Source organism: Corvus moneduloides, chromosome 4 (assembly GCF_009650955.1).
Source record: "Corvus moneduloides isolate bCorMon1 chromosome 4, bCorMon1.pri, whole genome shotgun sequence".
Taxonomy (NCBI): Eukaryota; Metazoa; Chordata; class Aves; order Passeriformes; family Corvidae; genus Corvus; species Corvus moneduloides.
The window spans coordinates 31,662,689-31,676,094 of record NC_045479.1 but is presented as its reverse complement, the minus strand read 5'-3'; the positions used below and the strand labels follow the sequence as shown (position 1 = coordinate 31,676,094).

The window sequence follows — 13,406 nt, the reverse complement described above, 5'->3', positions numbered from 1 at the left end:
ATGATTATAAGCATTAAATCTCTACTTACTGGAATATTCAATAATCACATTGATCAGTGCAGTTGAAGAACAGTTGTAAAGATTTGTAAGTCAAGAACATGAAATTCAACACTGCATTAAAATTCAGGCTACTGCTGGGCTGAAGAGGAGACACAACTAATAATTTTCTTGTAAAAATTGATTATGTCTCAAAAAAATAGGTCGGTAGAGAGAAAAAAATATCTGAAATGTTAGCTTTGAAGAGTGAATAACTAAAAGTTATGAGAAAAGGCAAAATACAGTCAAGCTCCATCTTTCTGTCACTATGCTGAAGGGAAAACAGCAGGTGACACCTGCAATTCTTAATGCCCTTATGCAAGCTGCTTTATTCAAAGCAGCATTTCTAACAGGTGATGTGTGAAAATACTGCAATTGTGCCTCTGATCCCAGATGAGTAAGTTCTAAGCCAGCTCAATTTCTGTGTATACTACTTCCCCAGAATCAAGTTCTGGAATTGCAGGGACTTTGCCATACTGAGACAAGCAGGGATAGAGAAGCAATAGCTAACCAAAAGCATTAAAAAAAAAAAAAAAAAAAAAAAAAGGGAGGTGTGAAAGTGTGAAACATTAGGAATTTTAAAAAAAAAAGGGAGATAATTACTTTCCTCTTGAGTTCTGCCTGCACATCTGTTGAACTTTTTGTGTACTATCACCTTTGATTTTATCCTAAGGCAATCCATCTTCATTCCTGTTACAGAGATGACTAAACCAGCTAAGCATAACTGAAGGCAATGTATTACAACACAGCTCAAGAATTTAGATGACATTGTAGCGGCTTGTAGCAAACCTCCAGCAGCCACTGATACATTTAGATGACATTGTAGTGGCTTGTAGCAAACCTTAAGCAGTCACTGATACTTTTAAAAATCCCACAGCTGAACTGCCTCCTCTGTGTGCGTGTAACTCTTGCATATGTTACCAAGTCTCTTAGAATAGTGTTACTTCTGTTAAGATCAATCACCTTACCCTGTTCCCATAGAAATATGAAGAGAGAGGAAGACAATAACGAGAAAGGAAGCAGTTCTGCTTATTATCTGAGGTGTAGATGAGATATTAGGAAAATATTAAAACCACTGTGCTGTAGTGGAATAGATCACACAGAAAGATAGGGGAATCTCCATCCTTCTTCAAGGCACCCTAACCAGACACAGCCGAACTAATGCACCACTGATGAGAAGAATAGATGACCTCCAAAAGCTCCCTTTGACATGCCTAATTCTGTTCCTCCTTTCCCTTATATATTAGAAACATGATGAACCATTGAAAGATGAGGGTGGGATTGCAGTGGAACAGCCTAATGCTAGAATTCTCTCTATTGCCTCTGGCTTAGAAAGAGGTTACAGCAATTCTATTCTTAAAATCCTGAAATCAGGCCAGTAAATATACCACAAAGAGTCCAAAACTTTGCTATGAGAAAGCCATAGAGCCCTTTCACTACAATGGAGCAGCTAACCCAGGAGCCTATAAGCTGCTACAAATACTGCAGCCATGAATAAATGCAGACATTTGCCTAAATTAAACCTGTCAAAGCTAACTATTAAATAATTTCTTGACATTCAACTATTGATTTACTTGATGAGCCCTTTCAGTATTGATAATGAGGTGCTTCCTAGCCTTAGTTTAACTTTCCCCTGAACTCACTAATGCTTTTCCAAAGCTTCTCATTACTCAGGACCAGGAAAAAAATAAAATGCTGAAAAATTGCTTTAGAGTATATTCCCATCTTTGCCAGGCATGTAAGCAGCAGAGGGGTCTGGAAATGTTGACCTGAAAAGCAAGCAATGGAACCCTACAGCTATAAGCTACTGTGTTTGTTTAGCAGATGTTATAACTATTGCAATTTGAATGGTCTTGAAGCAAAATGTTGCTGCAGCAAGAGTGGCTTAAATTTGCTGGCAAATGCTGTGATTGAGTTTGTTCTGGCACTGACCAACTACACTGAAGGCTAGTATCAGTAAACAAGTTCATTCATTTATGTTACAACAAGTATGAAATTCCAGTAGGGAAGCTTATTTATGAACCTTGTCATAGATGCAGTCATCCTGTTCTGACCAAAATGCTAAGCATTAGAAAGCTGCACATCCAACTTTACAATAGAACCAGGCACAAAAGAAGTCTTGCTCATGGATTTTATCAGCGTTCCCTGCCTCCAGCAAATGTTTTCAATCTTTATACTACTCATGTTACATATATTCATGTTGCATATATTAATATTGCATACACACCCATCCACCAAAAAAAAAAGCTCAAAATCCACAAAAGTCAATGTTTTAAAACTGAGCAGGAAACAAATGCCATGGCAGCAATATCTATGTTTTCTATGGACACACCCAGGCAGTGGTGAATTTCTATAGTACTCTGATAGCATATATCAGTAATCAGAATGTTCCCAGATTTATCTCAGATACAGTTCTTCAACACTAGAGGAACCTGGAGAATATCAAAAAAGAGAAAAAAATATAGGTAATGCAGAAGCTAGCCAGCTCTATCACAAACCATCACAGATAAAGCGTAAACAATGGCCTCATCGATGACATAGCACTGTTTACCTATTGAGCATAACTTCCAGACAACTTGACAAACACAGGATTTTTCCTAATACTGACACAGAACATTTGACATTGTCCTTTGGTTCCCTAATTTCTGACGCTTTCAAGGGATGCCAATAGATAGTTTGACAGTAAAGAAGTTCAAGAATGAAATATCAAGAAATCAGACTACATAGTGACATAAAACACACTGCTAGCCTAGAAAGTCTTCCTAAACTTTTAGATAGATATCAAGATCTCCTCACAATACCTAAAGGTCTTGGAAAGAGGGACAGCTTGTGAGAACCAAGTATTAAACTTTCAGTAATAACACCACTTTGTCCTGCTTATAATGAAGTCTTTTGATTAGTATTCTAAAGCTCATTGAAGATTCAGATGCCTTCTGCAACACTTGCAGCATTATTTCAGAGACCAGATTATCACCTATGTTTTGCTTAAATCAGATGTAGAGTACAGACATACAAGAGGCATGAAAGTAATTTCAGCATAAACCTGCCAGCACCAGCTTGCAGGTGTGTGGATTCATAAATTATGGTTGCTTTCAAAGTATTATATATAACAATAAAAAGCTCTCTGGTATACATAAAACATATCTAACTTTAAATGCCAGACAGTGTTCACAGAAGCTTCTTGTTTCCTATATTAGACAATTTATTGCACTCACCTCAACTGACTCAAGTTTTCCATCATGGAGATGAGGTGACCTTGGGTAAATATCAAGCAGATGAGGAGGATCATCAATATGTGTTCTTCTAAAATTGTGTTTGAGAACTTCTTTATAATCCAAAGTATCAAAGTTGGTTTTCCATAGTAATACCTGTAAGAAATCCTCACCTCAGTAACTACTTGAAGGCTATTCAGTGCTCAAAACATAACTATTCAGTAAAGTCTGTTATTACTAGTAGATCACTGCATCATTATGAGACTGCAGTGATGTCTTAGTCTGATGTCTACTGCAACACAGGCACTTCCCCAGAGTATTTGTACTTCAAATCTAAAAGATGTGGTTCAATCTATTAAAAAAATAACCTCTACAATACATCTACAATCATAAAACAAAGCAAACTCCTGTCCCACTGAACTGTCCCAAGTTACTTTTCTGCCAGATCAAGGGATCATATACCGTTAAGTTCCTGCCCCCTAAAAAGGCTTGCAGGTCTAACAAGAAAATTTGAAGAAATAAGAGAAATGAGAGAGTTCCACAGAACTCTAAAACACCTTCCAGTTCCAGTGTTTTAGCAACAGGAATCTCTTTTCAGAACTTTGTCCAATTATATTCTAGGTAGAAACAATAAACAACAGTCACACTAATGCAGAAGGTCATAGGATGTAGAGGTAGTCCAAAGGTATTCTACCCAGTCTTATGAATATTCTGGGAAATGAAATTATAGCACACAATGTTATAATCTCTCCTGTCACAAAATAATTGCATATTTAATTTAATTAAGTTTACATGATCTGTGAGCTCTTTTGTACTAGAAGAGAAGAGAAGAGAAGAGAAGAGAAGAGAAGAGAAGAGAAGAGAAGAAAAGAGAAGAGAAGAGAAGAGAAAGAGTTTGAGACACTTGGAAGTTACCAAAAGTCCAATGTTGATATCTACAGCTGCTAGCTAAATTAAAGAAAACAAAGAGGGGTCCATAATCTGACTTAAAATTACTTCCCTGTCCAGCCAATAATATTTGTGACAGACATTAAAAGTATTTTTTATATATTAATAATTATTAAGCAACACAAATCATAGATTTGTTCACAGAAATTTCAAGTGCACTAAATCATATTTTTAATATATTTCTGAAGACCTGCACTGCTACAAGTTCATTTCAGGTTCAACGTCTTTCATGACTCCCTTGAGTCAAAGACCCTGAATATGCACTGGGAGACAGTGCACCAATAAAGGTGAACCCAAACTAACTCAGACATTAGTAACAGTAAAAGAGGATGCACAGATCTCAGTCAAACTACTTAAACCTTCCTTAAAACCTGGCACTTGCAGGACTGCTAGGTGATAGATTAGTTGATTCACAGCAGCTCCTACTTTCTCTCCTTCCTCAGCTGTGTAGGTTCTACTACTTCCATTATTCAGTCCAGAATAAAGTTACTCACATTTTTTTAGTAGTTTCCCTTCATTTTTTTTCAGGCTAATTTTCTGCTGATTTAGTACTTTGAAGTGTTTCAGCACCAAGTGTAAACAACAGTATAGGCAGGAGGCAGCTCACCTTTCAACAGTGGTGAGCTTTTGAGTTGCTCAAGCCCTAAATATATTTAATTTTGTTCTAAAGTGAAGGGCCATGTTCCTGCAGCTTGATCATTACAGATAAAAAAAAATTAGTAAGAATAAAACCAGAATGGAAACATCCATATATGCCTTGAGTATCTCAACTGCAATGCGAAAGTGCAAATGCAAATATGCACAACCCTAGAAAAAAGGATATTTCATAAAGAAGTAGTTCCCTTCACATCAAGGCCTTCATCAGACACAATGAGTTGTCTCTTCTATATGGTAACTGAATTAACAGCACAGGCTACTACTTTCCAAATGAATAGGTATAATTTTCCTTTCACATAAGAGGTCTTATGTTTTCCACGGCAGAAGGTTAATGAAATAAATTACCACATGCACATATAGCAAAAAATGTGAGGAACGTGAACTTCAGAACACTACATACTGAGATTTTTTTTTTGTTTGAGGAAAGAAGCAAATAGAAAGAAACAAAAGTAGCCAGTGTTTGTTTCAAATATTTAATGTGCTTCTGAACAAAGCTGTCAGCTGGTTCGGCACCAACCAGAAACTCGATACAAGAAGCAGATACTGGTTTTCCTTCTTTGATGGGAAGGTACAGAAGGATCTCTTCTTTGAAAACGTAATAGCCTTGAAATAATATGTGCATGAAAGAAGCAGTCTTCCATAAACTTAGAATGTATCAGCTGCCTCCAACTCATGCTGTCAACAGACAATATATTTTGGATACTGAATGAGGGATAGAAGATGATACTTTTATGGCCAGCCTCTGCCCATAAACATGACATGGGTGATCTGCCAGCAGAACTTTTCCTACAAATACACACTACAATTACAGTAAACCAACAATCACAGTGAGTTGAGAAGAAATCCCACAACCATCCTCCTAGCACACCTGAAAGAAGGCTGTGGACAGGTCAGCAAAACAGGATATTTCAGAAGTACATGTTTGTATGCACCAACAGAAAATGGACACTGAAAAATAAAGTTCTTATGTTTACTATAGATGAAGATGTATACCTTGGTAGTTACCCAACAGTGGTTAGCACTGCACATTTTAAAACTTAGAAAAGTAAAAGTTGCAGCAAAATAAGTACTCTCCCACCAAAACTTTGATAAAGCAAAGAGAAAAACTTCAACAAACACAGGAAGGCCCATTTTTAAGGTAACTTAAACAGTTACGAGACCTGCTGTGACTACTTTTTAAATTCAACATTTAACTAAAAAAGTGCTTCCTGATGAAACTGCATCTTCCCTCTCATGTATTCAGCATGAACCCACTATATCAAACTGCTGAGGAACACGAGACATAGATTTTACCTACTTTCTCCATGCTCTCATGCCCCAGCAGCTCTACAACATTAAATCAGGGCAGGAAAAAGGCAATGACATGACTGCGTTGAACACACGTGTCATTCAGGAGGCCCCAAATTCAAAGGAACTTTGAAGTAAGACAGGCATTCAAGTGGGAGGCTGTGTTAGGCTTAATTCAGTAGGTCCTTGCCCCCATCAGAGCTTCTCAGACTAATCTTGTGTCATGTGACCTAGTTAATATACACACTTCAGTTCCTCTCAAGTTAAGAATAATATACCAACAGTCATAAAACTCAAAATAAAATAGTCATGGAAGGTAAGGCCAACAATTCAGAATTACTTAGGACCTAAGTCGCATTTTGGAACTTAAAATCTTATTTAAAACTTTAGTATGGAAAATAAAAGATCATACTAGTGGGTCAAGAAATAAATATCTTTCCCCCTTTCTTGGCTGGTTTTTGTGGGTTTTTTCCCTGCTTGTAAAATTACTATTGGATGTTTGATAACAGTCTTGGCAGTGCTTCTTACCTAACACTTTGTGATAGAAAGTAATTTTTTTATTATTTCCCAAGACCATCTCTGCTACCAGCTGAAATTTATTTCAAACTCCACAAAACAGAATATAACCATGACTTATGGTAAACTCAAAAGATCTGAATTTCTACACCACAGCTTTTTATATCTACATTGAGCTAATTTTAGCTTTTTGTAACAGGAGACAATGAAAAAGACAACTAATATTAAGGAACATTTCAGACTGAAAATTTAAACCTTGTACTATAAAAGTTCATTCTTTTTGGAAAATTTAAAGAAATGATTCCAAGCTTGATAGTAGTTTTTCTTAATTATGATATTTATTACAGTAGATGGAGATTAATTATAAGAATTACTGTTTAACTTTTTTTTTAATGTTCAAATGATTCTTCCCTTTATAAAATCCAGTACTTTACTATTTCACCAAAGTAAATTAGTAAAGGTAACACAAGAGTTTTTTTCCCAATTCTAGCCATCGTTTTCCCAGTAATACACCTTAATTTCTACAGTTACAGAGTAAGGACTTTAAAATAAGTGAAAACCTAACAAAGCAGCTGAACCTTAATTTCAATTGCAGCACAACAACTTCATTGACACTGAATTGCAACACTTTAAATATTTTAAGTTAAAAATAATTCCTTTATTTTAATATGTAAAATAGAAGTGGCTAGTATTGTGGCCTCCTCATCGTAGCATCCAATGGAAAGTCTATATAACACACTAGTAGACAGAATGCATGTGAGTAATTAGCATGTTACAGTGACATACTATATTTAACTCCCCTCCACTGTAACAAACACTAAGACATTTAATTTAAAGAGATAATACCACAAACCTGAGCATCTGCTCCACCTGAAGCAAATTTTTCACCACCTTTTGAAAAAGCCACACAAAGTACAGGTCCCTGGCAAAAAAAAATAGCATACAGTAAAGTTAGGCTATTACTGTAAGCATGGTATTTTAGTGCAAAGAGAAAAACACTGATGCCGTTACCAAATAAAATAGATTTTTCAATTTTAATAAAATAAGTAACTATTTTACTACAGTAGAATTTCAGCAAAACTTGATTGAAGAGTTAATACTGCACATTTTCGTATAATGCTGCATTACAATTACAACAATCTATACTAGGAAAATAGGGGTATTATCCTTAGATTTTATATTTAGTTCTACAATGAAAGATTACACAATATATATTGCATTACTCAAGGCAATATGTTTGAATGATTTATTATCAAAAACAGGGTTTGTTTGGCATTAACAGGAAAAAGAGGACATGTCTGCCATTTTTCACAAAAGTTATCTTCTGTAAGCTTCCCCCTCCTTAGAAGACACTGTTTTTCAATAGATAAAAACACTAAAGTGCCAAATAACATGATCTGGAAAATCAAGTGAATTATTAATGAATTCAGAACATGAGCTATTACTTAACATCAAGCATGTAACACTGACAGCTAAAAAGCATGGTTACAGGTAAAACTGATGAATTTCCTTAACCACTTGTGACAAGGTGCATTAATACAACACCTTGCTGTCCACTAAATTTTATCTGCAAGTTGCAAGATAAAAGACAATGGCATAAATGTTACTTTCCCTTTGTAAAGATAACAACCTAGTAAGATCTTCATTTAAAGAGGATTATTGTGTATACCTGGTGTCCATGAAGAGTGTAAATAAGTCTTTCTCCTAAGAGGTCCAGAATCTTAAGGGTACCGTCAGAAGAAGCAGTGATGAGGTAGTTATCAGAAGGATGGAATGATATACAATTAACCCCTGCTCTGTGAACTAATTTACAGAAGACAATATTCAAAGACTGTAGATATCTACTAAGAGGAAATGTGCACTTTATTTCTTTGCTCTTTTCTACTTCCCAAAGAACTACTTCATTTAAGGGAAAAACAACCAAAGTTCTGGGGCATAAAAGACTCTTCAAAGTATTTGCTTAAGAGAAGCAAAGAAATAAAAAGGATTCAGATTGGATTTTTAGGGTTGCTAGACTACAAAAAGATACTTACAACATGTCAATATGACTTGTTTGTTCACTTTCCCCAGTAAGGAATGAAATAACATACTCTTAATAAATCACATTTAATTGTAAAGAGTCCCATTGTAAAGAAAATAAAACAAACTACATTTTTTTTACCTCTGAAATGCTGCAGTAGCTTGTTCGTTCGAATATCCCATAGCTTCACTGTGTGATTGGAACCAGCAGAAGCTATACATGTTCCACTTGGGTTGAAAGCCACAAAATTTGCATATCTAAATATAATTAATGAAAACTGATTTATAATATGTTTCCACAGAAATATTTAGGCGTGTGTATATATATAAAGCCCACAATATCAACACTGAGCTGCTTGTGTGGAATCCACATGTATGGAAACTCAAATAAGGCATTTCAAGTAACTGAAATAAGCATAAGAAAACAAGATGTGCATGATAAATCATAATCTCACTTTTGTTGAAAATACAGTATAATTGATCCAAGTCAAATCTTCAGAGTTTGTGCTAGAGTACAAAGTTCCTAGAAGATAGTGCTACAAAGTTTGTAAGCAACAAGTAAAATAATTTTGTCTAAGAACCAAGTATCTAGCTATAACAACATTTGGGACTCAAAAAAGGATGAAGGCAGCCATCAAATCAGCAAAGCACATATGCAAGATAAATACTCCACTGACTTGTTAACTAAAACTCTGAATCCAAGATGTTCAAGAAAACTGCATATAAATAAAAGCAAATATTTTTTAAATTTAAATAAGGCAGACCACTGAAGGTAACAAAACATTGTTTTAATCAACAAGTGGAAAAGCCTTCAAGCTTTCTTCTTGTTGAAGCATTCAATACGAAATAATATTATCAAAATTGAGGAAAAACATGGAAACATTCCAAAATCTAAGAATAATCTCACTTCTGTTTGGATTAGCTCTTGATTGCTGGAAAACATCTGGATAAGTGCAGACAGTTAACCTCTTTAGAAAAACATTATATGAATCATTTTACTTCACATGGGTGGTAGAATTTTGATCTGTTTTCAGATTTAACACAATAGATGTTAATACCACAGAATATTAAATTAATGTAAATAAAATTACTCTATTACATTTCTCCTTTTTTTCTAGTAAAACTTACCCTTCATAATCTGAGAAGCTATTAACACAAGTTTTACTTCTTGTATCCCAGATGTTAACAGAGTTGTCCTCACCACAAGATACTATTATTCTTCCATCAGGCGAAAACCTGGAACACACAAGTGTATACATTACCAAAAAACTGATACTGCCTAGATTAGCATTAGAGACATAAGTAGCAAAACACCAGAACCAAGAGAGCCTGTTTGAAATACGGATGCGTAACATTTAAAGGATATTTGAACTTCTAGTATTTCTCATGGAGTAATAAAATTGAAAAGAAAAGCTTCTCCCCCTATTCCACTCTGCCTCATTTCACAATACACTAGAATTAAAAATCAAGCAAGAGAAAGAGAGGGAGTTGGGGGGGAAGGTATCAGCAACCTAAGGATGACAGATATTACAGAAAACTCTAGGTAAAAAGACAGGACACAGTAGAATCTTGTGTTCAATCTTAACCTATATTTATGTTCTCTGAGTTCTCTCTATACTTACAAATAGTGGGCAAAGCATTCGCAATTATTCCTAGACTAGCAGACTAGGTTTTTAAACAAGAAAAATGACTTGTCTATAGCTTCCTTGAGCATTATTATTTCACTTCTTGAGCAACTGCACAACAACATTAGAAAACTGTTCAAGAACTTTCACATGTGATTTCCTAGAGCTTTTTCTTTTCAACAATTAGATACTTTGAAACTTTTTAGGGCTCTGCACTTCACCAGTGTGAAATTTCTTTCTCAAGAGGTTTATATCAGGCCTCTCTTAGCTACAGATTTTCCATTAATACGGAGGAAAGGAAAAATTAAAAAAAAAAAAAAACGGCAAACAATCTTTTCTTGTCTTTGAAGAGCTGTCCTGTCTTTAAAGAGCATGAATCCTAACTTGCAGTCCAAAGGCCACTTATTTCACCTTTTCCAATTGCGTAAGCTTAACTCATCTGGATTCATGACCATTCTTTTATGCCACTACTATTCCAAGAACAGTTCAGAAAACCCCTACAATGCATGATACCTCTGGGAAAATGCTGGGAAATAAGTTAATACAAAGAAATAACCAAACAAAACTGAGGAAAGACAGGATACTGACTGAAAATAAACACAGAAGAACCCATTTGTCCTCTAATGTAATAGAATGAACACACAGCAACTGATTTAATATGTACATATATTACCACAAAGCAAGCTTTCATACTTCAGCTAGGAGATAAATACAAAACTTGTGTGCGTAAGATTCATTTAATAAAATTTAATTATTACTGAGAGATCATAATTTGTTATTCACAGACTTTTCTTCTCTTAATTCTACCCTGAGATATAAAATTCCCTTTGTTAGGAATTCTACTTTACCAAGAGAATAAAAACACTTACTTGGCACAGCGAACCCAGCGAGTGTGTTGGAATAGGGTAAACAAAAGGCGCTGATAGCAAACACTCCATATTTTTATTGACTTGTCATTGGATGCTGAAACTATAGAGTAGCCATCATGGGAAAAGCTCACACTCCGAACAGATGCTGTATGACCTTTCAGTACTGATGATTCTCCATGACTAAGGGGGGTAAAGAAAATGAAACAACATTCCAAATATCAAGTCATAAATCACAATTACATTAGACGTAAAGAGTTTAAATCCATAAAACTCAATGTTAGAATATTTAGAATCTTACCCAAACAAAAAAGGAGCATAGTAGAGGCCAAATCGTAATGCCACCATTACTTTTTTTACTTACTTAAATATTATTAGAATAACACTTCTCCAGTTGTGTTTAACATGACCAGTTTTAGAGAACAGTGCAGTTAAGTAGCAGCTTTAGGCCCACTAGCACCAGTATTTGAAAGAGAACTTATTTTTTTAATATAGTAATCTACAAAATGCTTGAAAGTTCAAGTAACATCAGTCTAAGATCACTTTGAATAACTTATAATCACTACTACTCAAGAACAGTCTAATAAGGCAAGTCGATTAAATTTTTTTTCCCAAAAAACTATTTTTTGTTTGCACCATCACTTGTCTCCCCCAAATGAAGTGCAGCCATGCAGTACTTACTAAAATATAAGCCAGAGAAATATTACGAAGCATAGTTGTACACACATGAAATTGTGACCTCTGAATTGTTCTGTTTTTCTTTTGAAACTACAGAATATTCAGAAAAGAACAAAGTAATACAGTAAAGAACTGTGTTGCTTGTGCTCCCCAGTCTCTGTTTTGTCAAAGCCCAGGCATGTGGGAAGGAAAAAGAAATTTGAGTAAAGCCTCCAATATTCACATTGCACAATTACAAAACACGTAGCCAGCACTGCCCAGTTATACTCACATGCAAGGAATCCATAGCCTGACCGTGTGATCTTGAGAAGCTGAAGCCAGCACCTGCCCATCGGGTGAGAACTCTACGCTGGTCACCGCTTCTGCGTGGCCCGCAAATCTGTAAGCTCTGCGCTGATTCTTCAGCTTCCACAACATAAGAAACCTATCCACAGAGCAGGTAGCTGGCAAGAAGTAAAAGGTATTAGGAGTCTGCTCACTGTTCTTATGAAAGTCAGAGCTAATGACTACTGATTTGGATTCACAGAGAACTTAATGAACATTACGGGGAGGGAGGAGTTATTAGATTTTAATGGATACTTGGCCTGAGCAGAAGCCTGGTAGCAAGTAATGCCAACACCAGGCTTTTGGAGGGATGTCACAAGACTGGGAGGAGTAAAGGATAATTCTTAACAGGTAGCTCTCCTACATACTAAGCCAACTGAAGACATAGAGCAAAAATTTCAAAGCCAAACACCACGCACATCAGTTAAGTATGAATCCAGATTCAGTTTTACCAAATCCTAAGAACAATAGACAAATTCTTCAGTAATCTCATTTTGATCTCTGAGATGGAATTTGTTTCAAGCATCAAGTGTTTAACTCTGAAAAAACAAGCCAACTTAAACTCAAGACATGATTTCTAACACTTCAGATATCTACATTTGAGTGAAGATATCGACATACGATAATTCTGTAATCCTATTTAAGTACTGACTTTATAATATTAACATTTGTCTAGTACAAAAGAGAACATAAAGTTGTCAGTCTGAAAATAGAAAGAGCATGTTGGAGGGTGAGTTTTTTGCAGTCACTTTACAGATGAACTACACTATCTACACTCAAAAAGGCTCTTTTAACAGAGCTTGATCATTTTCAGGAACCTATAAGAAGCAAAGACAATAAGCAGTTGAATTAAACTGGTACATGTGATATTCCTACGTGCCCTATCATCTTCATCTCTGCTAAATGCTAGTATGCAGACATAAATAAAACAAGGTATTCACACTCCCATCTCTCAGTTGTCAAATTCCTAACCCTAGTAGAGAAAAGAAGGGAGAGGAAGAACAGGGGCCTCCTGGAAGCTGGAAGAGTGCATGAAGAGAATGGCTTTTCTCTTCCCAGTCTCTTTCAAGCCCCAACATAGCACAAAGAAATTGAGTCTCCTTATTTATCACATGTCAAGGCAAGCCTCAAACAAAATATTAGCATATTAGAATACTAAATATTAACTATTAAATTCCCTTAATTAATTTAATACAAAGATATTATTTTTATTCCCAAAAGACTAGCTTCTGCTAAAA

The 13,406-nt window shown here is 35.4% G+C and overlaps 1 protein-coding gene across 3 annotated transcripts in view; it reads right to left on the bottom strand.

Annotated features, from left to right (window-relative positions):
• POC1B (POC1 centriolar protein B) overlaps nt 1-13,406 on the bottom strand; it is a 52,515-nt gene that overhangs the window by 30,844 nt on the left and 8,265 nt on the right. For all 3 annotated transcript variants that reach the window (XR_004239694.1, XM_032106603.1, XM_032106604.1), the window contains exons 3-9: nt 12,116-12,287; nt 11,170-11,349; nt 9,804-9,911; nt 8,818-8,933; nt 8,326-8,459; nt 7,510-7,578; nt 3,252-3,404 (exon numbers count right to left, since the gene is read on the bottom strand). Coding sequence is in view for 2 of the 3 variants with exons in the window: in XM_032106603.1 (XP_031962494.1) it covers nt 3,252-3,404; nt 7,510-7,578; nt 8,326-8,459; nt 8,818-8,933; nt 9,804-9,911; nt 11,170-11,349; nt 12,116-12,287 (932 nt within the window). In the remaining variant the exon portion in view is untranslated. The remainder of the gene's footprint in view (nt 1-3,251; nt 3,405-7,509; nt 7,579-8,325; nt 8,460-8,817; nt 8,934-9,803; nt 9,912-11,169; nt 11,350-12,115; nt 12,288-13,406) is intronic.